This window comes from Terrapene carolina, unplaced genomic scaffold, assembly GCF_002925995.2.
Source record: "Terrapene carolina triunguis isolate 2854851 unplaced genomic scaffold, T_m_triunguis-2.0 Scaffold42, whole genome shotgun sequence".
In the NCBI taxonomy this organism is placed as follows: domain Eukaryota; kingdom Metazoa; phylum Chordata; order Testudines; family Emydidae; genus Terrapene; species Terrapene triunguis.
Genome location: NW_020664393.1, coordinates 48,269,302 through 48,295,668, shown reverse-complemented (window position 1 = coordinate 48,295,668; position 26,367 = coordinate 48,269,302). Strand labels below are relative to the sequence as shown.

At 40.8% G+C, this 26,367-nt stretch overlaps 1 protein-coding gene across 2 annotated transcripts in view; it reads right to left on the bottom strand.

Annotated features, from left to right (window-relative positions):
* Positions 1 to 11,333, bottom strand: part of TDRP (testis development related protein) — a 41,399-nt gene extending 30,066 nt beyond the window's left edge. The window contains exons 1-2 of one of the 2 annotated variants that reach the window (XM_024213802.2): positions 11,265 to 11,333; positions 10,744 to 10,901 (exon numbers count right to left, since the gene is read on the bottom strand). In XM_024213802.2, coding sequence (XP_024069570.2) covers positions 10,744 to 10,869 — 126 coding nt within the window. In that variant the 5' untranslated portion in view covers positions 10,870 to 10,901; positions 11,265 to 11,333. Of the gene's footprint in view, positions 1 to 10,743; positions 10,988 to 11,264 lie in introns of those variants that run through there. The other variant, XM_026655103.2, reaches the window with a different exon arrangement.
* Positions 11,334 to 26,367: the final 15,034 nt, after the last annotated feature.

The following is a 26,367-nucleotide window of genomic DNA, read 5'->3' as shown; positions in this document are numbered from 1 at the left end:
AACCACTGTTTTCTTATACAAAAAAAATAATACTTTTTCACCCCCAAAGCTATTCATCATCAAACCTAAAACGTATCTACACTACCAAAATAAACCATCTTTAAACGTGATTGTGAATAAAACATGTTATAATATGCTTTGTTCTGCCCACAAAGGAAAGAAACACACATTAGAAATGTTAGGAAAATGTGTTTTTTCACAGGTAAATATCTAGATTAACACAACTTTTTTTCTGTCCATACAGAGCATAAAAGAAACTACTGTAAAGCAACTGGGTAATAAGCATGTTTTAAAACCATACTTAAATGTGACTATGGTCAGAAGACTGGCCTATGGAAAGTCATCACAGTTAGATCTCTACCAGCCTGAAAAGTAGTAATCAAAGTCTTACCTTGATCTAGTTATGAAAATCTTGTTTACTGTATGGAATTTTTACAAAAAAGTCTGTGTCAGCACTGATGGGCAATTTTTGCAGAAATTCCCTGATGCAGATGAGGCTCAAATAGCAGAGCCCCAGTATAGTTGTTTGTTGCCACTTCTGATCATATTCAAATGGTCTTAAGTTACATTGTGTTTGCACATCATTTTTCCCTTACGTGTTTTCATCTTTGAATGGGAGGCAGCATTGTTTGCTTGAAGTTAGAAAAGAAGACTTAGAGTAAGGATACAACAGCTCAGTTCCTGACTCTTCCACTTGCTTACTGTGTGTTCTTGTGCAAGAGGCTCAGCATATCTGCATTTCAGTTTTCTACATCTATCAAATAGAATTATTACTTGTCTACCTTTGTGAAGTGTCTCTAGATTGTTGGATGAAAGACAATAGATATGTGAAAGTATTATTAGACCAAGAGTTCAAATAATAATTGTCTGCATTTTCAATTTCCATTCTCCACCTCCACCACTCATGCAGTACATAAATGTGCACATACACAGGACAACACAGCACCAGACAACACAACTGCAAACATCTTCCAATCCCCAGACCGTCACATTACTGTTATTGTTTCATTGCTGACAACAAGATTGATGTTTCATCTTCAAGGATCACTTTATCACCTTACTGTGAGGAAAAAGTGATCGAGCACAGATGCTCACAAACTCTTTCATATGTTGACCACATTTTAATAGAGAGAGTTTCATGGACTACCACCTCTTTCATTCCAGATTGCACGAACCACCTCCTTTCCCATTCACAATTGTGTAACTTTACTGTCATTACCACATGTAAGAATATTAACTGTAAGAAGTATTTAATGTATTTTAAACTTTTCAAATGCTGTTTAGCAGATGCAAACAAGAGAGAGGAGAAGCATGTTGTGATCAGAAAATGCTTCAAGGACCACAAGTTGAGAACTACTGAATTGGAATATACAATCCTTTAAGGATATCTCTTCTGCATTTTCCTGCTTGGTTGCTGAATCCTTTGGTTCACTCTTTCTTAACAAAAGCATCTAGGAGTCTCAAATTCATTGAAACTATTTGCTTAAATGCCCTTATTTGGGCACTAATTCCATAGGTTTAATACTTTATGTGAAATATTGTGAACGTTCTACCTGAATGCTAAAATTTGTTGTGATTTCATTTGACAGACTTTTTCCGCCAACATAAGGAGTTTCTTTTTATTAAATATTTTAATTCTTCCATTATTTTGTGTACCTCCATACTGAGCCACCTCAACCTTCTCAAGTGGAGTTAGGTCCAAAAGATCATGTTATTTAGACTTTTCTCATTATAGAATGTTTTTTAAAAAGGAACACCATTGAACCATACAAACCTAAAAGTATAGCTGGTCAGAAAAAGGAATGTCCACGATGCTGGAAATTCTGACATTTCAAATTAGGATAAAAAGTAAAAATATAAAAATATTTTGCGGAATGGAAATTCTGAAACATTTTGATTTACCAAACAACATTTACCAAACAACATTTTCTGAGGGAACACTGTTTCATCAAAAATTTTTAGCCACGCTCTACCTAAAAGGTGACATCTCACCCACACAGTAAAGTGCATATTTGTTACATGCCTCCTGATCCAGAAAATAAGCCCTCCAAAACTGAGAATGCAATCACACCATTTTGAAAGAACACAGTATTTGACGCCTATATTTATAAGCACCCAGAGGCATTTTGGCATGACATAAACACTACATCTGAAAACTCAAAAGCTCTCCCCCATCAGTTCTGGCAACATATGCCAGTTTAGCCTCTGAAAAGAAGTTTTCAAATGTTGAAGCTGAACACACTATTTTGGAGATTTAGCATTTACTTTATTATCAAATAATAAACGTATGTATGGTATGGTGCTTTTAATACCAATTTTGGTGTTAACATAGGCCTATCTGTACTGTACTTCTATATTAGGCCTAATACTGTAGTCCTTTCTCAGGCAAAGCTCCCATTGAACTCTTTGGGAGTTTTATCTAAGTAAGGACCAGAAGATGAGACACTATTTATTTGCTGCAGAATTCATTCACTAGTTTTGTTTAATTAGTCTCCATAAGGGAATCTGTAACTTGAGTGTGCAATTATTGGCAAAAGGTTTTTACTCTTTTACTAACTTCATTTTTTATTTTAAACCATCTTCTTCTACTGAATCCTCAAATGATTAAAAGTTTAACCCAGATGAAAAAGCTTAATTCTCTTTCATAAACTGGATATTTTAATTTACCTCCTCAAAGTCATTATTTTATATGTATTACAATAGCACCAAGAGGCCCCAAACAATATGCACTGTTCAAACATATAGAAAGACATTAATTACCTGATTTCTTATGGGCAGGATAGGGGAGGGGGATCTTGAGGAGAGAACTGAAGGAGAAGAGGATAGTGGCTTTATGGATCAGTTAACAGAGAGCATTCCATGCATAAAGGCCAGCGTGGAAGAAGCCATGGAAGTATTTCTGTGAAAAGCTGACATTGGCATGCCTGGGAGCAGAGCAGAGGTAGCACATGAAATGACATGACAAGAGACAAGAGCTAACAAGTATGGAGGAGCAGAGTTATGAGGGGCCTTGAACTTAATGTAATGAAGCAGGGGAAGCCAGCTGTGGCCAGTGCGGACTTGAGGGGTACCCTCTCCACACCAGTGGAATGACTGAGCCATATAAGAGGGATGTGGGGCACAGGAGGAAGAGAGATGCACTGAGACATAATGGAGCTTCTCCATCAGCAAACTCAGATGCTGCAGACTCTTGTGGACATTCAAGTTCAACAATCCTGGGCTCGACTCCCATTGCAGTCTGTGAAGAACTGCAGCATAGTACCTCCCTACATGCCACCTCAGCATTCCACATGGCCTCAGCGCCCGCATGCCTACCCCTACCACTCTACACCTGGGGAAACATGGACAACCACCACTTCACTATACTGATCTGTGAGAACCACAGTTGATGTATGTGTAGCTATAGTGGACATCAGTGTTCCTTCCTCTTTTCATTTATTAAGGTTCAATTTTTTTAAATTAAAATGTGTTTACTTGCAAGTTCTTTGGGTATTTTTGGAGCTGTTTTTTGTAAGTAAATAAAACTTCTTTGTTTTGAAAGTTATTCATCATTGTTAATTTACAACACATGGTATATAAATCCTGCTTGCAGTGAAAGTAGTGGTCTTGTACACTCACAATCCATAGTATTAGTGCCAAACAGTGCAGTCATTATAAACACACAGCAAGCACCCCAATATTAATAGGTCCACTGTCAGTGATAGATGCACAGATGGGCATCTAGCACCACACAATTCCTAACAGGCCCCCAAACTGCAGCACCAGGTTGAGCACAGTGCACTGCAGCACATTAATGTGGCTTACTGTTAAAGCTCTCCTTCAAAGTCTCTCTGAGCAACATAGCTCTGTGCTAAGTTCTTCTAATAGCCCTTGTGTCTGGCTGTTCAAACACAGCCGACAGCCAGTCCACCTCTGCCCTCCACCCCTGCGGCAGCCTTTCCCCCTTCGCTTCATAGATATTAAGCAAGTCACAACAGGCAGCTATAATCATTGGGATATTTCTCACACTGAGATCCAATCTGGTGAGTAAACAACACCAGTGCCCTTTCAATCTACCAAAAGCACATTCAACTGTCATTCTGCACCTGCTGAACCAGTAGCTGAATCTTTCCTCAGTCCTGTTGAAATGGCCGGTGTACAGCTTCATGAGCCAGAAGAGTGAGGGGTAGGCTGGACCCCGCAGGATCGCTTTCGGCATTCTAACATTGTCAGTGGTAATCCACAGGTTGGGGGGAAAAGTCCCTGTTTGTAGCTTTCTGAACAGGCCTGTGTTGTTAAAGACATGAGCATCGTGCACATTGTCTGACCAGTGAACGCTGATGTCAGTGAAGCATGCACAGTGAGCCACCAACACTTACATAACTATGAAAAAGTAGCCCTTACTCTGTGGCAAGATGCTCTGGGGCCAAAAAAGGGATGTGTATGCTATCAACTGCTCCACCACAGTTCAGGAACCCCATAGATACAAAGCCATCCACTACATCCTGCACATTGCTGAGAATCACAGTCCTGCATAGCAGGAGACAATTAATGGCTCTACACACTTGCATGACAAGTCCCCCGGTGGATTTGCCCACTCCAAAATGACTTTCAATGGACCAGTAGCAATCTGGCATTGCAAGTTTCCCTAGTGTGATTGCTACTCATTTCTCCACTGTCAATGCAGCTCTCAGTTTGGTGTCCCTGCATTGGATGGCTGGGGTGAGCTCAGTACACTGATCCAGGAACGTGGCCTTGAGCATCCGAAAATTCTGCAGCCACTACTCATCATCCCAAACCTGCACTATGATGAGATTCCACCAGTCAGTGTTCCTTTCTTGGGCCCAGAAGCAGCACTCCACCATTTGCAGCTGCTCCGTGAACACCACCAATAACCTTGAAATAATTCTCACCAGGTTCCACAGCAAAACAATTGCCAGGAACAACAACAACAACCACCGCCATCATGTTCCCTGCGGTTCTTCTTGAAGCTCTGCAAATACCAGAGAATCGTACATCCTGTGCTTGCAATGCTCATGACAATAGTGCAGATTTGTGCAGGCTACATGCTTCTACCAGAGATGGCAGGCAGCGACAAGTCTTGCGCAGATTCGTAGGAATTTGAAAATAGGCACAAATATTATGGAACAGAGATATTAAGGGATGAAGAATACTGCATTATAGGAAATTGACCCTTTGCTCCCAGTCACCCCTGTGTGACTCAGTTCTGTCCCACCATGCATTGCCAAAACTACTCAAAAGACATTGCACTGAATGGTTTCACATTGGGATACCTATCCATGGTGCACCACACTGCATCAACACAGCACTCCTGGTGGGTATGCACAATGCCAACAAAAGGAGTCAAGTATGCCTGTGCACAAGCAATATACTAACTTTGGCGGCTGCATGCCAACCTAACTCGTGCCAGCAAAACTTTGTAGTGTAGATATGGCCTCATTGTCAATAGCTGTGATTTTTATGGACTAGAGGGGAGCAATGTAGGCATTAGGGAGGCCAGAGAGGGGATGGTTACAGTAATCAGGATGGGAGATAAGAGCCTGCAGAAGAGTTTCAGTTGTTTGGACAAAAAGAAAAAGGCAGAGTTTAGAGATGTTACGGAGTAAGAAGCAACAAGATTTGGACACAGATGAACTGTGCAGTGTAAAGAAAGGAAGAAGTCAAATACAACAGATGACAGTAAGGACGGTGGTGTTGACTACTGTGGGAGAAAGCAGAAAGTAGAGGTTTGGGGATAAAGAGAAAGGGTTTTTTTTTTTTTTTTTTTTTTTTTTGCAGTGATTTCAAAGAGAAAGAATAATAAGCACGATTGGACAGAAGTAGACTGATCTACCTCTCTTTTCCTGACGTACAAGTCATCAATGTAAAGATGGTAATAGAAACAATATGAGCAAATAAGTCATCCAGACAGAAGGTGTAAAAGGAGGAGAGAACGGGACAGAAAAAGAACTCTGTGGGACCTTTGTGGGGAGTTGGAGAAAGAAGGAGGACTTAAAGAGTTGCTGAAGGAGGGATCAGAGAAGTAGGAGGAGAACCATGAAAGGACAGTCATGAAAGCCAAGGAAAAACAATGTTTCAAGAAAATATGTACAACTGACAAGAGTCAAAACCAGTAGAGTTCAAGAATGATAAGGATGGAATAGAAGACTTCGATTTTGGCCAGGAAAAGGTTATTGAAGAACTTGTCAAGAGAAGTTTTGCTGAAGTGGAGAAGACTGAAGCTAGAATGGAGGAGACCCAGGATGCAATTGCAAAGACAGGAATGAGGCAACGTTGTAAGCGACATAATTTGAGGAAATGGAAAGTGAAGGGGAGAAGCTAGCTGGATTAACATTTACTGCTTTCACTTAACAAAAATAATTTGATTTAATTATAAACAAAATTGAAATACTAATACTTTAGTCCATTTCTGACTTTTAGTAGAATATCCCAAATCTCTAAATGAAGAACCAGGAATGAAATTAAAGTAGAAATATGTCTGGCTTACAGTCCAAATCAGAATGTGCCTGTTAGCAGAATCTCTTCTCTGAAGCGAAAAGACCAAGACCTCATTCTCCAATTCAGTCAACTTAGCCAAGCTGTTCACGGAGCTTTACTGTTTCTTGATCCTTAACATCAAAAACTGATGTCATTGCCCTTATTTGATTTATTTCACTAATATACATCTGAAAGCTTTACTGATTTCTTACCCACTCCTTCAGGGCCTGTCTGAGTTTTATTAATTTAACATGAAAGCTTGTGTCAAAACTGTACCAAAGACTTTTAAACACATTAATTAAAAAGATAACTACATTTCTGTAGAGCCCAGCTTTGAAATGTTCAGTGAGCAGGTCTAAACTGTAATTAACATGATACAAGTCTCTGCATTTCTTTCTATTTGAATATAATAGAAATTAAGATCAAATGAGAACAAGTCAAGGAAGAGGAACTCCAGTATTTTATATTGTCTTTATTTTCTTCCTTTAATTTAAGAATGAAAATTTAGTTCAATTCTCCCTCCTGCCAATATGTAATCAGCTATCTTACTAAAACAGTCAACAACATCTCATGTATAGAGTTGCATATCATATTGACACATCACTGACTTCTTAAAGTTTCATTTGATATATACTATACTTTTAAAAATATTAAACATACATAAGAACTTTAGTCAATGAGCACTTACTCAATATGAATGCCAACGCATTAAGTCCTACAAAAGTACAAAACATATTTTCAAGTACAGACAATTGACAACTTGAATCACAATGAGTATCTTAAAAAGTAAATTTATATTCATCATGCAAAATTGAAAAGCTCTTTGAAAACACAGTAAAAAGAGCAAGTTAAGGAACGTACATTAGATTTTACTAAATACTTGTGCTCTTTAGTTTTATTAAAATCTACTCGTGCATTAATTCTTACTTTAGCCAACAAAGTACATTTTGTGCGCAAAAGGGTTTATACACATAATTAAAGGCATTTTTGTGATTTAAGGAAAAATTGTCTAGTAAAAAGTACATGAAGTCAAATTTATTGTCTGACTAATCTTTCAGAGTTTGTCTGTCGTTTCACTCTCAGGAAACAGTTTTAAACAGCGTCAACAACCCAACCCACCTTTGTGTTATGCAGACGCTTCCATCTTCAGGTAGCTCAAGGATGATGATTCTGTTTTAGGAAACTTTTGAAAGTGCATTGGAATGAAAATCTTTTCAACATTTTCGTGAAAATGGTGTCAAAATGTCCATTTGCTGATCAAAACCTGAGCCTTTTGACTTGGGAAGATAGGGTTAGGTTGGTGTCTGTTAAGGGTATGTCTACACAGCAGCTAGAAGCTACGGTTCCAATTCAGGGGCACATGCTAGCTCTGCTCAAGATAGCAGGATAAAATTGCAGTGTGGCTGTGGCAGCATGGAAGACGGCTCAGGCCAGCCATCTAACTACACCCATCAGACTCTCTATGTACATAGTCAGGAGGTTAGCAAAGAAAATGCATGTATGTACAAGCAAACAGGGAATCATACCTTTTAGCTGCTAGAGTATGGCAGTTAGGGCACTAACCAGTGGTGTAGGAGACCCAGATTCAAGACCCTGCTCTGGATGATTCAAAGCAGTTTCAGATCACTCTGAAGCAAGCAGATAAGAACTCTGAATCCCAATCTCCCACAACCCAAGCTAGTGGCCTAACCACCAGGCTATAGAGGGAAAGCTTGAGCTCTCTCTCCAAAATACTTTTTCAAAACAGATACATATTTGCAAAATGTTTCGGCTTCAGCAAAAAGCATAATTTTACAAGATTTCATTTGGTCTAAAAATGTTCTGACCAGCTCTATCTCCGACAACATAGATGTTACTTCAAATTATTTTTAAAAGTAAGAAACTATAATAGTTATAAATGTTTTAACACTAATTATGTAAACTGTTTGCCAGAAGTCTTTGAAAATCCTATTAGACTTGACTTATAAAAATATAGATATCCGATTTTAATGCTTGGGGAACACAATATATCACAAATTCAAAGTGAGATTGAAATGTTCTCGTAACACAACCTGAAAATATTGATTCTCTCTTAAGAAACTAGAAGATTAGCAAAAGAAAATGTACATTCGAGGAAAAGGAATACCGATCACATTAAGGGGATCTATTTTGTCACCATGAAAAGTAAGTCTATGCCAAAAAACAATACTGAGCTCTCTCATTTACTTACAAGCATGCAAACAAATATTAGTTTTGTGGTCCAGCCACTGGACCATACATTCAGATAATTGAAGAGATCCTGGCTCCTAGTTCTTGTTGAGCTAACTCTTTGATCGGGGCCAAATATTTATGCTATGTACAGCATGATTAGCCAGGCTGTGCAGTGAAGAGGTACACAGTATTAGGGGGTGAGGCTTGAATCACTCTCAAGCAGAATTCATAGCAGAAGCAGAACCAACTCCACAGCTGTATGTTAGAAGCATGATCCTGTTCCTAGAGAAATTTGTGGCAAAATGCATTTATCTCAATGGTGCATGATCAGGCCCTAAACCATATCAACTCCAATCTAATTGGTTGTACAACCTTATTTCCTTATGTTATACATCCTCCTTAAGACTCTTATCTAAATACTGAGTTGTAAAAATACAGCATCTTTGTTTTGAGTGATGTTCTATCCAGATAGTTCATTAGAATTAAAATAGATTAATCCAAAACAGCTTTCAGAGTGGTAACCATGTTAGTCTGTATCAGCAAAAAGAACGAGGAGTACTTGTGGCACCTTAGAGACTAACAAATTTATTTGGGCATAAGCTTTCGTGGGCAAAATCCCACTTCATTGGATGCATGCAGTGGAAAATACAGTAGGACGATATATATACACAGAGAACATGAAAAAATGGGTGTTGCCATACCAACTCTAACAAGACTACTCAATTAAGGTGGGATATTATCAGCAGGAGAAAAAAAACTTTTGTAGTGATAATCAGGATGGACCATTTCAAACAGTTGACAAATAGCCCACCTTAATTGATTAGTCTCATTAGAGTTGGTATGGCAACATCCATTTTTTTCATGTTCTCTGTGTGTGTGTGTGTGTGTATATATATATTCCTACTGTATTTTCCACTGCATGCATCCGATGAAGTGGGTTTTAGACCATGAAAGCTTATGCCCAAATAAATGTGTTAGTCTCTAAGGTGCCACAAGTACTCCTCATTCTTTTTATCCAAAACAGCCTTAGCCATATTTTTAAACATTAACATATACTCTGCCATTTCATTTTCTCTCTCTCTCTCTCATAATAAAAGGTTTAAATAAAGGAAATCCTTGTTAACTAAACAAATGTTTTACACTACATTTAATATTTGACTACAATCAAAGTTGTTTTGATTTCAACAACGGCAATTATAGCTTATTTTGATTTACAGACATCTCTAGAATTACTACACTAATATATAACATATATTATAATTTATATATCGGTAAAGAATTTCTGACTACACGCTAATGGTAAGACATCAAGCGTTATGGAATGAATAACTCGGAATACTCCTATGTTGGCACACCCATCCAGTAAAATTAAACTTCAATCAAATGCTATAATTACAAGGCACTTGCAAAAAAAGAATTTATCAAAACTGATAATAGAGGTAAGCCATTAGACTCACAATTACTAATGTAATCAGTAACTATTTTAGTTGTTCTGTTTGACATTTGACGGACACCTCTCCCTTACCCAAACACAGCTTTTACTCCAGCCTGTAAATGTATCTTTGTAGTATTTATACAATCTTTTGTGTGCTGAGGGATATCTGACAGCGAAAAGTCTTGAAACAACATTGTGTCTACTTTAATAATAGTAACCGCTGCCTCTCTTTAAGTATAAAAACACTCCAGCTATAACCGAAGTCCCCTCCACCCCCCTTTTATATTTAATGGGGATTATGCCTTTGGGGATCATTTGTTTATTGTGTTTAATGGACTAGTTGCAGTGCCTGTGCCTGGGGTGGGAGAAAGAAAGTATCTTGTAGTATGAAGTCGTGGGAATGAAGGGTGGCAGGTCCCAGCACTGCTAAAGGACCATTTTTAAGGAGGGAAACCCAGAATCCCAGCAAACAGCAGCAATTTATACCCACTCTACAAATGCTTCGTCGTTCCCGAGTCAAGCCAAGCCTCGCCACCCAATGGGTACAGACAAGTGACCGGGGGGAGTGGGTCCCACAGAGCGCACGGGGGTGCCGAGATGCTGGGCACTCTGGTTAGTAACCGAGTCCCCACTCCGGTTACCTGCGCGGCGGAGGCGGCGGCGACGGCTGCTGGCTGAGGTGGCGGCGGCGGGTCTCGGAGCCGGGTCTCTTCCTCCTCGGGAGAATCGTCCAGGAGAACTTTGCTGCTCTTGTTGAGTTTCCACATGCTGGGGCGTGGGGGTCCCGCCTCACTCAGCCCTGGGACGGGGGGAAGGGAGTGACTCCGCGGCCCCGGACGCGTCTGCGGGCGCACTGGAGCTCTCACTGCCCGGGGGGGGCGGGGGGCCGAGCTTCGCCTCCCTCCGGCCCTAAAGCAGCCCCCTCCCCTCTCCTGCCCGCATTACCCCCCCCCCCCCCCAGTGCCCTGCTCCGTACCAGGGGGCTGCGCGTTCCCGGGCCCCTCCCGCCGGCCGCTCTGTCCCCTAGTCGCAGCGGCTGCGAGGAGCTCGGCGGGGAAGGTCCCGCCCCCGGCCGGTGGAGCGGTCCGAGCGCGGGGCGGACGGGCCCGGAAGGCGGTGGTAGGGGGAGGGAAATGCCGCCGACTCTCTGTCCCCTTCTCACCTGTGACCTTCCCCCACCGGAGCCGCGGCCCGGAGCAGCCGAGCGGCCGCTGCCATGTTTGCGACTGGCTGCGGGGAGAGGGCGGGGGGAGCACGGGCTTTCCGGTCACCACGGCAACCAGCGCGGCTCCGTCCGGCCTCCGACATCCCGCCGGGGCCTACCGGGGGGGCGGCCCTCTATGTGCCCGCTGCCGGGCGCGCGCTGCCCCAGAGCATCCACACAGAGAGCGCCCCCCTTTACAGTGCCCCCCACACAGAGAGCCTCTCGTCCCTTTACACTATCCCATACAGAGAGTGCCGCACACAGACAGCACCCCACTCCTTCACAACACCCTCAGACCACCCCCACACAGCCAGCACCCCGCCCCGCACAGAGAGCACCCCAGCCCTTAACAGCACCCCCACAGATAGAGCCCTGTACAGACATCTCACCCCTTCACATACCCTCAGACCACCCCCCACTCCCCCCACACACAGACAGCACCCCTCCCCTTCACAGCATCCCACACGCAGCACGCTGCACAGAGCACCCCACCCCATCACAGCACCCACACACAGGCAACACCCTTTCACAGCACCCTCAGACCATCCCCACACAGCCAGCACCTCACCCCTTGACAGCACCCTTGCAGAGAGGACCCCACCCCTTCAGAGCACCCTTAGACCAGCCTCAACACAGAAAACACCTGGCACAGACAGTGGAAAATTATTTCACTAGGAGGGTGGTGAAGCACTGGAATGGGTTACCTAGGGAGGAGGTGGAATCTTCATCCTTAGAGGTTTTTAAGGCCCAGCTTGACAAAGCCCTGGCTGGGATGATTTAGTTGGTGTTGGTCCTGCTTTGAGCAGGGGGTTGGACTAGATGATCTCCTGAGGTCTCTTCCAACCCTAATCTTCTATGATTCAATGATCTCACCCCTTTACAGCACCCCCATGCATAGAGCACCCTGCACAGAGAGCACCTTATCTTGTCACATCACCTCAAACACAGACAGCATCCCACACAGACCTCCCACGCATAGACAGCAGCATGCCACCCTTCACAGCACCTCCACACAGAGCACTGCACATAGTGAGCAGGCTACACAGCACCCCTCACACCACCCACACAGAGAGCAACCCCACCCACCAATCCACCCCATAACAACACCCACACAGAGAGCAACTGCACATTACTCGCCACACAGATAAGACCTCTGGGCTACCCTACACACAGAGAGCACCTCACACTTTCATAGCACCCCATGCACAGAGAGCACCCCACCCATCACCCCCCAGACAGCAACTCCCAAGGCCCCCCACACCAAGAGCACCTCTCACTACCACCACGCAGCACCTTACAACACACCCCAACTTTTCATAGCACTCCACACACAAAGCAATCTACACAGAGAGAATTTCTCACAACAGCCTCTACACACACAGCACCCCACCCATCACTTCCCCCCAAACACAGAGATGGCACCCCTTACAAACCATTCACAGAGACAGCACCCAGTACAGTCTCCACACATAGCATGCTACACAGTCAGTGCCCCTTGCCTCCTTTGTAAAGTGCTTTGAGATCTATTGATGAAAAGTATTATAGACCAATATCAGTATCATCATTTTATTATTATAATATTAGTATGCCACTGCACACAAATACTTTCCCATAGACAGTACCTCACATACGACAGTATCCTCCACAGCATTCCATACATACACATACAGCAACCCACACAGTCACTACTCCCACACGGACAGTACTCTGCCACATTACCTGTACACTGTCACTTCCCACTGATCACCCACCACCCATACAATAACCCCCACACAGACAACCCCGAGAACTAATTCCCACAGTACTCTACACACAATCACCTCTCACTCATTGCACACACACAACATCCTTAACAGTGCCCTCACACCTCCACGTAGTCACCACCACACAGTCAGCACCCAGTCACCACGATTCACCCCAAAGTACTTCTACACAAAGTAGCCTCCTCACTCATGCAGAGACTGCACTCCACCCAGTGTCCCCACACATGCAATTACCTCCCACTCATTCCACTAGTTCTTCAACCATCCATAAAGATTTCCAAGATAGAAAAGACTGAAATTTCTAATTAGCTGAGCAAAGTGAGATCTTACACTCAACTCAAGGCATTTCTCTGTATGTTCAACCTGGAAATACCAGATTTGATATTTTTAATATTTTATAGATAAAAAAATAAGCAGGCAAATATCTTTAAACTTTAGCTCATGCTGTCGGGGGAAAAAGTTAATGGAAAAGTTTAAGAGCATACTGTGAAATGGACTGTAATGAAGTGGTGTCTATTTATCATTGCTGGTTAGTGATGGAAACAGGAGTTTGCCATTGAGCAAAAGAGCAGTGAGTTTTCCTTCAACAGTAATAACAACATGTAACAGTAAATAAAAGTTTTTCTTTAGGTATTCATTCAAATGTCACCAAAAATATCTTCTTAACATTTCAAATCAAAATTAAATTTAAAGATCTGAGTAATTATACAATTTACAAATGTTAATTAAACCTTGGGACAAGTATGTAGGAGATTCTAGGTCACTCATCAGTCTTCCCTGAATTCTGGAAAGGTGGAATCATTATTATTATTTATTCTAATACTTATTTTACACATAGGGAAACTGAGACACTAAAAGATCAAATCCCCTGTGTACTACCAGCCATAGCCTTTTGCAGCACACCTCTCTAGGAGAGAACATCTCTGTCTATACCTGTTCAGCAAGGCTGAGAGGCTGGTGTAAGTTCTAGAAACTCTTTAACCTCCAGTACCTCTCCTTGAAAGTTACAGGGTTCTCTTTTCTCCAGAGACATCTGCATGAAATAAGGTTTGGAACTGCTGCTTTCTCCAAGAGATGATCCCTGTGGATACAAAGACCCTTCATGTAAATTAATATTCACCTTTCAAAGGTTGAACAATCAAGCTTAGATACCATAACTCACAAACTAATCTGCATGTCTGTCCCAGCCAGTTTCTGTTTTGTCTTTTTCAAATAGACAAATTGGTATTTTCTTCAATAGAAATTCCCACACAGGCACTCATTTTTCATTGTCATGAATTATGAATTAGGGATAGATGTCCAGAGATCTGTCACAGTGCTCTTGGAAGCTGACTGATACCATTTGAGACTGTATGAATTGCTTATCCTTACATGCAATCACACATATCCAGCACATTTACTCACAATGGAGAGTGACAATGTTGCACTCCCTATTGTGCACCATACAAGGAGTTGCAGCATCAAGGCCTAGGTGAGTATATCTGTAGCCTACTTGCTCTGCTCTTCTGAACCAATTATAAGCACATATAGCAGTGTTTTGCTTAGGGCCCTTTGGGCTGCAATGCACTCCTACCTGCCTGTCAGGAAAAGTGGGCATATTTAAGATGGAATGCTGAGTCCTCAAGGCCTGTTACTCAACATGTTGTACATACAAAAGGAGAGTTAGTTTACCTCAATGCTAGTGGATTCTGATCCCACACTGAGTCAAAGGTTGCAGGTTCAATATAGCAGTATCACATTTTGTGTCATAAAACAATGTCCGAATAACATGAACTGAAATCTTAGATGTATCATCATTCTAACCATAGCACCGGTTTGTTCTGAATGAAGATAGGGTTTCTGATTTTTCTAGTTAATTATAATGTATAATTTAAACATGCGCACACATGCATGCACTTCCCTTGAACCTGCAGTCATACAATCTACAGCAATACCGTTTTAGGCCCCACCTTGGAAAATGCACCTGAGGCGTTCCATTGAGTTCAATGGCATTCATATGTGTTAAGTTTAAAATGCGTAAGTGTTTGTGGAACTGGGGCCTTACATGTTATAATAGGTTTTCCATCCAAGTCTGCTTTATTTTCTTTTTTATCCCCATCTCCCATAGAACTAAAATCTATTAACAGTGTATGGTAAAATTCCTTTCCACATCCTCCATTAATATTAACTGAAACTTGAGAGGCTGAAAGACAAAGCACGTTTTCAATTATTAAAGACAGATCAGATTTAGCATGAAAGTTCCCTTTAAAAGAGCAGGCTGCTTTGTAACTAGTTTTTTAGCCTCTTACTCCTCATTCATATCTAAAACTCAAAGATTAATCAAGTGCAAGAGACAATCTCTAACATTTTTAATTTACATTTAATTATATTTTCTCATATTAAAATAGTAGATAATGATTCTTACGTTATTTAATTTAGTTTTTATTTGATCATGTTAGTTGCTATATAAATAAATAGTTATGAATACATGATCCTACAGTTTCAACCTTCTGTCTTTCTTCACCCTTTCCCCTCACTGTTGTTTGTTACCCTAACTTGAAACATCATGTCTAACATTAGGTTCTAACCCTGAAAATACTTATGCACGTGCTTAATTTTGCTCTCATGAGTGGACCCACTGGACTAGTCACATGACTAAAATTAATCACATGTGTATGTTTTCAGGATTAGGGCCTTAGAGTGCAAACTCTTCAGAGGCAGGGACCTTGAGTTAAATCCTGGTCTCACTGAAGTTAATAGAAAGACTCATATTGACTTCAGTGGAGTCAGGATTTCACCCCTTGCCTTTCTGTTTGTTCTGAGATGCCTAGCACACTCTTGGGCAGTATCAATATTTCATAATCCTGTTTCTTTAAACAATTCAGTTTGTTTACAGACGTCTGAAGTTTAGAAACCTTTGGGTTTTTCATCCTCTTTTAAAAACTAATTATATAAAAATATCAAAATTTTTCCTCTGTCCTTCAGATTAGAAAGTGCACCCCATAAACTAGGCTTGCCTGGTGTGAAGGGGAGGCCAGACTCCTAAGGGATGCACTCAGTTCCAATGTTTTATCTTTTATCCTGCTACAGCATGGTCTAAAAACTGATTCGGTGGTGGTTAGCAGCAGCATGATAGGAAGTGTGAGAAACTGGGACATTTTTTTCAGGTGGCAGGGGGGAAAGTTGCCTATATAAGACAAAGCCCCTAATATCAGGATGGTTCTGATAATATCAGGAAATCTGGTCACCCTAGCAGTGTGACTTATTTCCTAGAATGCATTGGCTTTATAATGTAGGAAGATTGTGTCTGGAGAAATCCCACCAAGACATAACCAATTATGCCTCAAATATTAACTCAAGAAAAAAATATTAAAAATATACCCCTTCCATAGTGAGTGTCCCCTACCAATAATATATAAAAACCCAACTTCCCAAATCATTTCCATACCTCAGAAAAGGAGAAGTTCTTATCTAATTATTAAAGCGAATCACCCCTCTCCCCAACATCAGTGATGTCTTCCTGGAAGTAAAAACCTAGGTCCACAACTGATGAGAAGAGAAGTGGCAATAGTGATTATAAATAGACTTGGAAATATTAGATTTTTATCAGTAAACATTAATAAAAACCAATTTCACCATACACACAAACTAATTCAAAAATATTTTCATCTACGAATAATCAAAATTTACAGATAGGCAAAGTCAGAAAATTGTTGTTTGAAAACTTCTTAGAGTTTGATTTAAGGCTATGTACTTTGTATATTTTGACATTTGATGTTGACAATATGTGCGTTAATGTTTATAAAGTTTTAACTTTTTGAATGTCAGTATCTATTGTCATTAAATAATTATTTTCTGACACCCCATAATTTCTCACAACTGAAAATTTACATCAATAAAATTCAGAATAAAATGCTTAAGATTCATATTTGTGCACAACTGTGAAAATGTAAATCAATAAAAATTTAAAAAAGTTTAAAGATAAATATCAATATCAGTTGAAATTATAAAAAAAATAAAAATCAAATTTTATCAAGCCTTGCTATAAAATACCAAATGATCTGATCCACTCACATTAGTAATATGTCTCCAACTAGGGCAAAGCTTTTGTCACAGGTGGAAAATAAAGTAGTAAGTGCAACCATTATAAAAAGGAAATACTTCTTAACTTTAACTTCTTAAAAAATTAACAAATCAGTGTCAATAGCCTATTGTATTGAATAGGCTGTGTCCCAGGTCCAGCAAGGGATAAGATGTTAAAAAATATCATTTACTGTTGCAACATTAAATGGTTAAGTATGATTCAGGGTTTCATGCCAAGTTATTGCTGGCTTATGTCCATTGTAACAACCACCAGTTAAAATCTCTTTAACCCATTATTAAACTCACAGAAAAATAAACAAAATCTTTAAAGCATTTCAAGACTAAGAATTAAGGAAAGCTTTCATTTTAACAATTTTCCTTATTCCCTTTAGATGTGCAAAGTCTTCATACGGAAAAACTTAGACAGCATTATAGATTGTATTAAAAGTTCTTTTTGGAAGAAGAGAGACAGCATTCATTTATATGGTCTTGAGCTGTTATTATTTTTGAAATTCAATCCTGTTTCCTTTAAGAAAAACATATGCCAAATGGGACAAAAAAAGAACAACAAACACAGAAAATGAAGCTTCTGTCTCTGGTCCTTACTTTTACTTGCATACTAGCTGCTGGGAAAGTGAAGGCAGAGTACAGGGTCGTATATACCACAATGAGAGCCTGCATACTTTTTACCAGCCTCAGGCTGTTTAAGGCATTACTTTGACCTTGGCTTTCTCAACACAGGCTCTCAGCAGTGTTGCAAAAGGTGAAGTTGTTTTTGCTGACTAATCCAGATTCTTATTAGATAGAAGGCAAAATGAGCAGGATAAGAAAGAAGACAATTAGGGTGGAGGAAGGAAAATGCCAAACTAGGAAGATGATGACAGTCAGAAGCTAAGGCTCACATCCCAGGGTTTTTCAGGATTTAGCTGAAGCTGGTAGAGGTGGTGACATCCTCTTTTTTTCTCTCTGATTAGTGTGGTCAGGACCTCTGTCTGAATCAGGACAAAAAAGGCCCAATGTTGTTATGGTAGATCCCAGGATGCCAAGAGATTTCTGGGAGGGGGTGGGGAGAGTTGCAGCCATTATGGCAAAACTCTTTCCTTGCAATCCACTCATCCCATTGTTCTCTTTCAGGGACCCCCAAATAAGCAATGTCCAAAAAGGGGTTGCAACTTCATCCAATTAAAATTAACCACTCAAAACATATTTTGGTGATTTCAGCTATAAACATTTCCTCCCATTTTTAGAATATTTCAACTTGTCATATCAACTCACGAGTCTGTCAGGAGCTTTAAAGATCCCTTATCTTTCTTTTAACTTAAACAATCTAGTTTGTACCAGTCTTTCTGTCTCCAACTTCTTCTTACCCTTCTATACAATATGGTATAATGAGCTGAGTTGGACTTTTGTTGCCTTGGGCAACATAGAATACAGGCTTCTGCACAATAAACTGCTATAATAAATTAAAATTTCTTCCCAATCTCATGGCAGTAATCAAAGAAATCATCAAAATGTAGGACTGGAAGGGACTTTGATAGGTCATCTACTGCAGTCCCCTGCAGGGGTCTGGACATTTTCCCATGACATCCACCTCATGAGAAAATCTAGGATCATGGGTGATAAGCAGGACAATAACAGGTTTTGGATGGCAACAGTACACAAGTTATATAAGTCTCCCAAACTCTGAACTCATACTAATAAAAACTTTATATTACATCATACCATCATGTTCTGTTTGTCATATTTGTTTCAGAGAAGCTAATTTATAAATGATTTAGAGAGTTTTACAATTTTTTATTTGTGACTCTTTTCTTGTAAATCCAGGTTTGTATCAGTATAGTAAAACCACCTCCCACAAGTGAAACATGCTATACTGGTGAAAAGGCAGCTTTGCCAGTATATCTGTGTCTACACTAAGGACGTCTGCCAGCGTAGCTATGTTAGTCAGAGATCACACCTGTTCACACTTCTGACTGACTGAAGTCTTGCACAGACATGATATTAAAATGGCTCTTCAAACAGCTCCAATTCTAAAAAAGCAGCTTATTAGGAAAATGTTTTTGCTTTTCCCCTAAAAAACTACATTGGCTTAAGGCTGAGGCTGAGCAAGATTTACTCCTGAAGCAGAAACAGTTTTTCTATACATAAAAATGTTATGACTTAAAATCTTATATCTCACTGCCTTGTCTCATTACAAACAAACACTTTATTCCTTAAAAAGGGGAGATTTCCAGCTCCTCAGTGGAGCTCGTTACTTGCTTCGCATACTGGCAGGTCTTAAAAATAAGGCTGTCAAGCAATTAAAAAAATTAATCACAATTAATCGCATGATAAAAAAAATTAATTGCGCGATTAATCACACTGTTAAGCAATAATTGAATACCATTTATTGAAATATATTTGGATGTTTTCTACATTTTCAAATATATTGATTTCAATTAGAACATAGAATACAAAGTGTACAGTGCTCATTTTATATTTATTTTTATTACAACCTAATACAAGTTCTGTAGTGCAGTCTCTTTATCATGAACGTTGAACTTACAAATGCATTCAAAAATAAAACAATGTAAAACTTTAGACCCTACAAGTCCACTCAGTCCTACTTCAGCCAATCGCTCAGACAAACAAGTTTGGTTACAATTTTCAGGAGATAATGTTGCCCACGTGTTGTTTACAATGTCACCTGAAAGTGAGAACAGGCTTTCATATGGCACTGTTGTAGCCGGCATCGCAAGATATTTACGTGCCAGATGCGCTAAAGATTCATATGTCCCTTCATGCTTTAGTCACCATTCCAGAAGACGTGTCCATGCTGATGACGGGTTCTGCTCAATAACGATCCAAAGCAAAGCGGACAGATGCATGTTCATTTTCATCATCTGAGTCAGATGCCACCAGCAGAAGGTTGATTTTCTTTTTTGGTGATTCGGGTTCTGTAGTTTCTGCATTGGAGTGTTGCTCTTTTAAGACATCTGAAAGCATGCTCCACACCTCATCCCTCTCAGATTTTGGAAGGCACTTCAGATTCTTAAACCTTGGGATGAGTGCTGTATCTATCCTTAGAAATCTCACATTGGTACCTTCTTTGCGTTTTGTCAAATCTGCTGTGAAAGTGTTCTTAAAACGAACATGTGCTGAGTCATCATCCGAGACTGCTATCATATGAAATACATGGCAGAATGTGTGTAAAACAGAACAGGAGACATTCATTCTCCCCCAAGGAGTTCAGTCACAAATTTAATTAACACATTTTTTTAATGAGCGTCACTCAGGGGTGTAAAAAATCCTAAACCCCAGTGTAGACAGCACTATGTCGACGGGAAGGCTCCTCCCATATACATAGCTACCGTCTCTCAGGGAGGTGGAGTTCTTACTCTGACAGGAGAAGCCCTCCCATTGGCATAGGTAGCATCTTCACTGAAGAGCTGCAGCTGCACTGGTGCAACTCTGCCACTCCCGTGTTTTAAGTGTAGACCTGCCCTTAAATAAATAAAAAGTCACTACCAAGTGCATTGAGAAATGAGAATTGAAAAACATTATGCCATGCCATCTAGATGGAGAAATTAAGGAAACATTTCAGTTTCAATGTAATTTCCATCTGACATTGACTGGGCTGAACTGAGGAAAATAGAGAATGAGCTGGATCAATCGGGAGACAACAGATAGAGTACAAAGTTAAGGCCCATAAAATGTGCCCATATAATTACTTAGAAATACTGTACAGTGAGTGACACAGAAGTCCAGGAAGGTGATCAGAGACAATGCAGTAGTGCTGCAGCCTTTCATAAGGGCAGAGTCCTGAGTCAGTGGGAGGGAGAGAGAAGAGAACTATATATAGGTCTACAAAATTCTTTGCATAGTTAGGATTATAAACTAATTTTCTAGTAAATGTGTACAGGATAGCAGTGGTATGCCCCTATATTTTCCTAAAGAATGTAGCACTCCTGTTAATTTTTTTCCTCATTTCTTCTACTGATTCACTGGAATATGACTGTCTCAATCAGAATTTCTTTTTATTGTAAATGACAGACTTTTTAAAGTTCCATTCTTAGAGACACAGGTTGAATTCCTGGCCTCATTGGAGTCAATGACAAAACTTTCATTGCTTCACTGTCAGAATTTCACCCCAAAAATATCTTGATTCAGACAGGAGTGCTGAAGGAGTTGGCTGATGTGATTGCAGAGCCACTGGCCATTATCTTTGAAAATTCGTGGCGATTGGGCGAGGTCCCGGATGATTAGAAAAAGGCAAATATAGTGCCCCTATTTAAAAAAGGGAAGAAAGAGAACCCGGGGAACTACAGACCTAGGGTGACCAGATGTCCTGATTTTATAGGGCCAGTCCCGATTTTTGGGGCTTTTTCTTATATAGGTACCTATTACCCCCGACCCCCTGTCCCGATTTTTCACACTTGCTATCTGGTCATCCTAGACAGACCGGTCAGCCTCACTTCAGTCCCCAGCAAAATCATGGAGCAGGTCCTCAAGGAATCCACTTTGAAGCACTTGGAGGAGAGGAAGGTGATCAGGAACAGTCAACATGGATTCACCAGGGGCAAGTCATGTCTGACCAACCTGATTGCCTTCTATGATGAGATAACTGGCTCTGGGATATGGGGAAAGCAGTGGATGTGATATATCTTGACTTTAGCAAAGCTTTTGATACAGTCTCCCACAGTATTCCTGCCAGCAAGTTAAAGAAGTATGGATTGGATGAATGGACTTTAAGGTGGATAGAACGCTGGCTAGATTGTCGGGTAGTGATCAATAGCTTGATGTCCAGTTAGCAGCCGGTATCAAGCGGAGTGCCCCAGGGATCGGTCCTGGGGCCGATTTTGTTCAACATATTTATTAATGCTCTGGATGATGGGATTACTTGCACCCTCAGCAAGTTCATAGATGACACTAAACTGGGGGGAGAGGTAGATACACTGGAGGATAGGGATAGGGTCCAGAGTGACCTAGACAAATTGGAGGATTGGGCCAAAAGAAATCTGATGAGGTTCAACAAGGACAAGTGCAGAGTCCTGCACTGAGGAAGGAAGAATCCCATGCACCGCTACAGGCTGGGGACCAACTGGCTAAGCAGCAGTTCTGCAGAAAAGGACCTGTGGATTACAGTGGACGAGAAGCTGGATATGAGTCAGCAGTATGCCCATTTTTTTTTTGCCAAGAAGGCCAATGGCATATTGGGCTGTATTAGTAGGAGTATTGCCAGCAGATCAAGGGAAGTGATTATTCCCCTCTATTCACCACTGGTGAGGCCACACCTGGAGTATTGCGTCCAGTTTTGGTCCCCCCACTACAGAAGTGATGTGGACAAATTGGAGAGAGTCGAGTGAAGGGCAACGAATGTGTCTGTGGCACATGACTTACAAGGAGAGGTTGAGGGAACAGGGGTTATTTAGTCTGCAGAAGAGAAAAGAGTGAGAGGGGATTTGATAGCAGCCTTCAACTACCTGAAGGGGGGTTCCAAAGAGGATGGAGCTCGGCTGTTCTCAGTGGTGGCAGATGAAGAACAAGAAGCAACGGTCTCAAGCTTCAGTGGAGGAGGTCTAGGTTGGATATTAGGAAAAACTATTTCACTAGGTGGGTGGTGAAGCACTGGAATGGGTTACCTAGGGAGATGGTGGAATCTCCATCCTTAGAGGTTTTTAAGGCCCAGCTTGACAAAGCCCTGGCTGGGATGATTTAGTTGGTGTTGGTCCTGCTTTGAGCAGGGGATTGGACTAGATGACCTCCTGAGGTCTCTTCCAATCCTAATAATCTATGATTCTAGGAGAGAAAACTCTTCATGTAGACAAATCTCTAGGTCCATCCATTTAACTCACTCAGATGCTTGAGGAGGTTTACTACTGGGTTTGGTAGGAAGAATGTTTTTGCATAGATGGATTGGGAAAGAAGTTTTTAATATGAGGCTTCCTTATTCTATGCAGGTTTCAGCGTGGTAGCCGTGTTTGTCTGTATCAGCAAAAAGAAGGAGGAGTACTTGTGGCACCTTAGAGACTAACAAATTTATTTGAGCATAAGCTTTCATGGGCTAAAACCCACTTCATCGAATGCATGCAGTGGAAAATACAGTAGGAAGAGATATATACACACAGAGGACATGAAAAAATGGGTGATGCCATACTAACTATAACGAGATTAATCAGTTAAGGTGGGCTATTAACAGCAGCAGAAAAAAAACTTTTGTAGTGATAATCCAGATGGCCCATTTCCAACAGTTGACAAGAAGGTGTGAGTAACAGTAGTGGGGGGGAAATTAGCATGGGGAAATAGGTTTTACTTTGTGTAATGACCCATCCACTCCCAGTCTTTATTCAAGCCTAATTTAATGGTGTCAAGTTTGCAAATTAATTCCAATTCTGCAGTTTCTCGTTGGACTCTGTTTTTGAAGTTTTTTTTGTTGGAGTATTGGGACTTTGAGGTCTGTAATCGAGTGACCAGGGAGGTTGAAGTGTTCTCCGACTGGTTTTTGAATGTTATAATTCTTGACTTCTGATTTGTGTCCATTTATTCTTTTGCGCATATGCATCAAAGCCTTTGGAACCAAATCTGAAGTAAGCTCAAACCTTTAAACTTTTAAGAGTTGCCATCACAAATAGTTATATATTACTTATAATGCTGTAACATAGGGTTATAATTGTTAAAACCTGTTTTTGTAAATATATGTTCAGATCTTCATGTTAGGCTACCAGTGTGTTGATCCTGAAGTTAAACTGATTTTTTTTTTTTGTAATCTCATCCATGCTACCATTTGCCCTTAAACATCTAGTATGTAAAATGCCAGTGGACTTAAAAAGCAAAGAACATCTGCTATAACCATATTGTGAAACTTTTTTGGCTATGATCAGTGGCAAAGAAGCAGCTGAGCAGTTCTCCCATTGCCTTTAATGGCAAATATTCAAGAGTGCTTCAGATGGTATAGGTGAGCTCAGCCATCAACCCCCCTAAAAAGCAACTTAAATACAACAGATCTTAACACTACAGCACTGAGAAGAAAGTATTTTTCTTTAGAAAACAAGGCTTGGATACCAAATGTTATATTACATCATGTCTTTTTTGTATAAGACAATGAAAATCCAATAGTGCTCTCATTTTAATTATAACTGTTTAAAATATTAGATTTTATATATAACATTTCAAAACTCAAGAGATGTACTTGTACCTATAAAATGAAACCCTGTGTTGGGGAGTTCAGGGAGAGATTGTCCCTTAAGGAGGCACAATCTCTTTGAGCTCAGTTGTGTGTGAGGAGATGGCGGGCCGTTGTGCAGGTTGCACCACACTTTGGGATACTACATGTCCAACTTCCTCAGTGGGCCAGTGTGGCAGGGCAGTGATTCTCAACAAGAGGTACAGGTATGCCTGGGGGTACGCAAAGGTCTTCCAGGGGGTACATCGACTCATCTAGATATTTGTCTAGTTTTACAGCAGGCTATATAAAAATCACTAGCAAAGTCAGTACAAACTAAAATTTCACATAGACAATGACTTGTTTATACTGCTCTATATACTAAAATGTAAGTACAATATTTACATTCCAATTGATTTATTTTATAATTATATGGTAAAAATGAGAAAGTAAGCCATTTTTAGTAATAGTGTATGCTGTGACACTTTTGTATTTTTATGTCTGATTTTGTAAGCAAGTAGTTTTTAAGTGAGGTGAAACTTGGGGATATGCAAGACAAATCAGACTCCTCAAAGGGTACAGTAGTCTGGAAAGGTTGAGAGCCACTGTGGTAGGGGAAGGAGGGATGTCCCTGATCCTTTCCCACCTCTCCCTGAAGGCTTTTTTGGTGATGCTTGCCCCTAAAGGTGCATAGAGGAAGCTGTCATTGTGTTTCTGCAAACGTATGAACTGCAACTGTCACTGGTCCTTACACAGGGCACACAAGGGGCAGATGCTCCTTGTGCCTTTCCCATACACTCATCAGGAGCCAGAGGCAATCTATCTCAGGGGTTATGCATATAATATGGTACACAAAAAATAATTAGTAACTTAGGGGGAAACCTTTGTCACCCATGCAGTGCTCAATAAAACAGGACTTGTGTAGGTGACCTGCATAAGTGCTCCTTCAACAAACCAATCACCAGGCACTCACTCCAGACTTTACTGCAGCGTATGTGGTCAGTAGGTGGTTTAGTGCACAGACCCACTGGACGCACCTACTCCTCCCCTGAACCGTCACCTCCAGGGCACACTAGTAGAGACACATTTCCCTCTGTAGCCCCCTAGCAGTTCCACTGCATCTCAGGTCTTGCATACCTTTGGAAGATTGGGATGGATTTCCCACTTTGGCAGTTGAAGTTGCTACAGTGTATAAAAACTTACATCCTTTTCTCTGGTGGTTTGATTTTAGTGTTCTGAAACACTCATTAGAAATATTTATTTTAATTTTATTCTTTGATTTGATTACATTATATCTGGGTACATGTACATGAATTACTGGGAAACAATACAATGACTGACTTTAAACTAAATTTAAAGAAACTCCATTATATATACTCCATTATCAAGACATACAGGAAGAGAATTGTGCATCAGAGGTCTATCTGTGAGGCACCAGGAATCCTGGGGCTAGATGTGCCTTTAGGTACAACCTGAACAAAGTTTATTATGTAAATTACACCACCATGGGAGTAGCCCCAGGATTCCTGGTGCCTCACAGATAGCCCTCTGAGGCACAAATCCCTCCTTGCTTCCCCCTTTTGGAGCTAGGAGGATTAGTAATTTGGTTCCAGACTCTATCAGCAAATTATGACCTCCTCAAATGTAAATTCTGCAAATGTATTTTGTAAGGAGCTTATATTAAGCATGCTCGCCATGCATGTGTTTTGCGAGGGAGATTGTGCATCTGGACCCAAAATCTGAGTAGGGCATAGAGGAGTGGATGAGGGTTCTTACTCCCCCGCATAAGTGTATAGTCTAATAAGATGTTAGAGGGTTTTCCCTCAACCCTCCCACTTCCCTGGTTCTTGTCACACAGACAGCAAATGACCAGAAGTCCGAAGTGCAGACAATGCAATGTTTATTGGGGTTAGTTTGCAAGCAAACATATTCCGAAGCCCTTCACACCAGTCAGGCTTATCTCTATACGCCCATAGAGTCTGTTCCCCAGTGTTCCGTTCCCAGCTCTGATGCCACAGAGCGTTTACCCCAAGTCCCCCTTCCCAGCTCTGACACTGCAGAGCGTTTACCCCGTGTCTCCCTTCCCAGCTCTGAC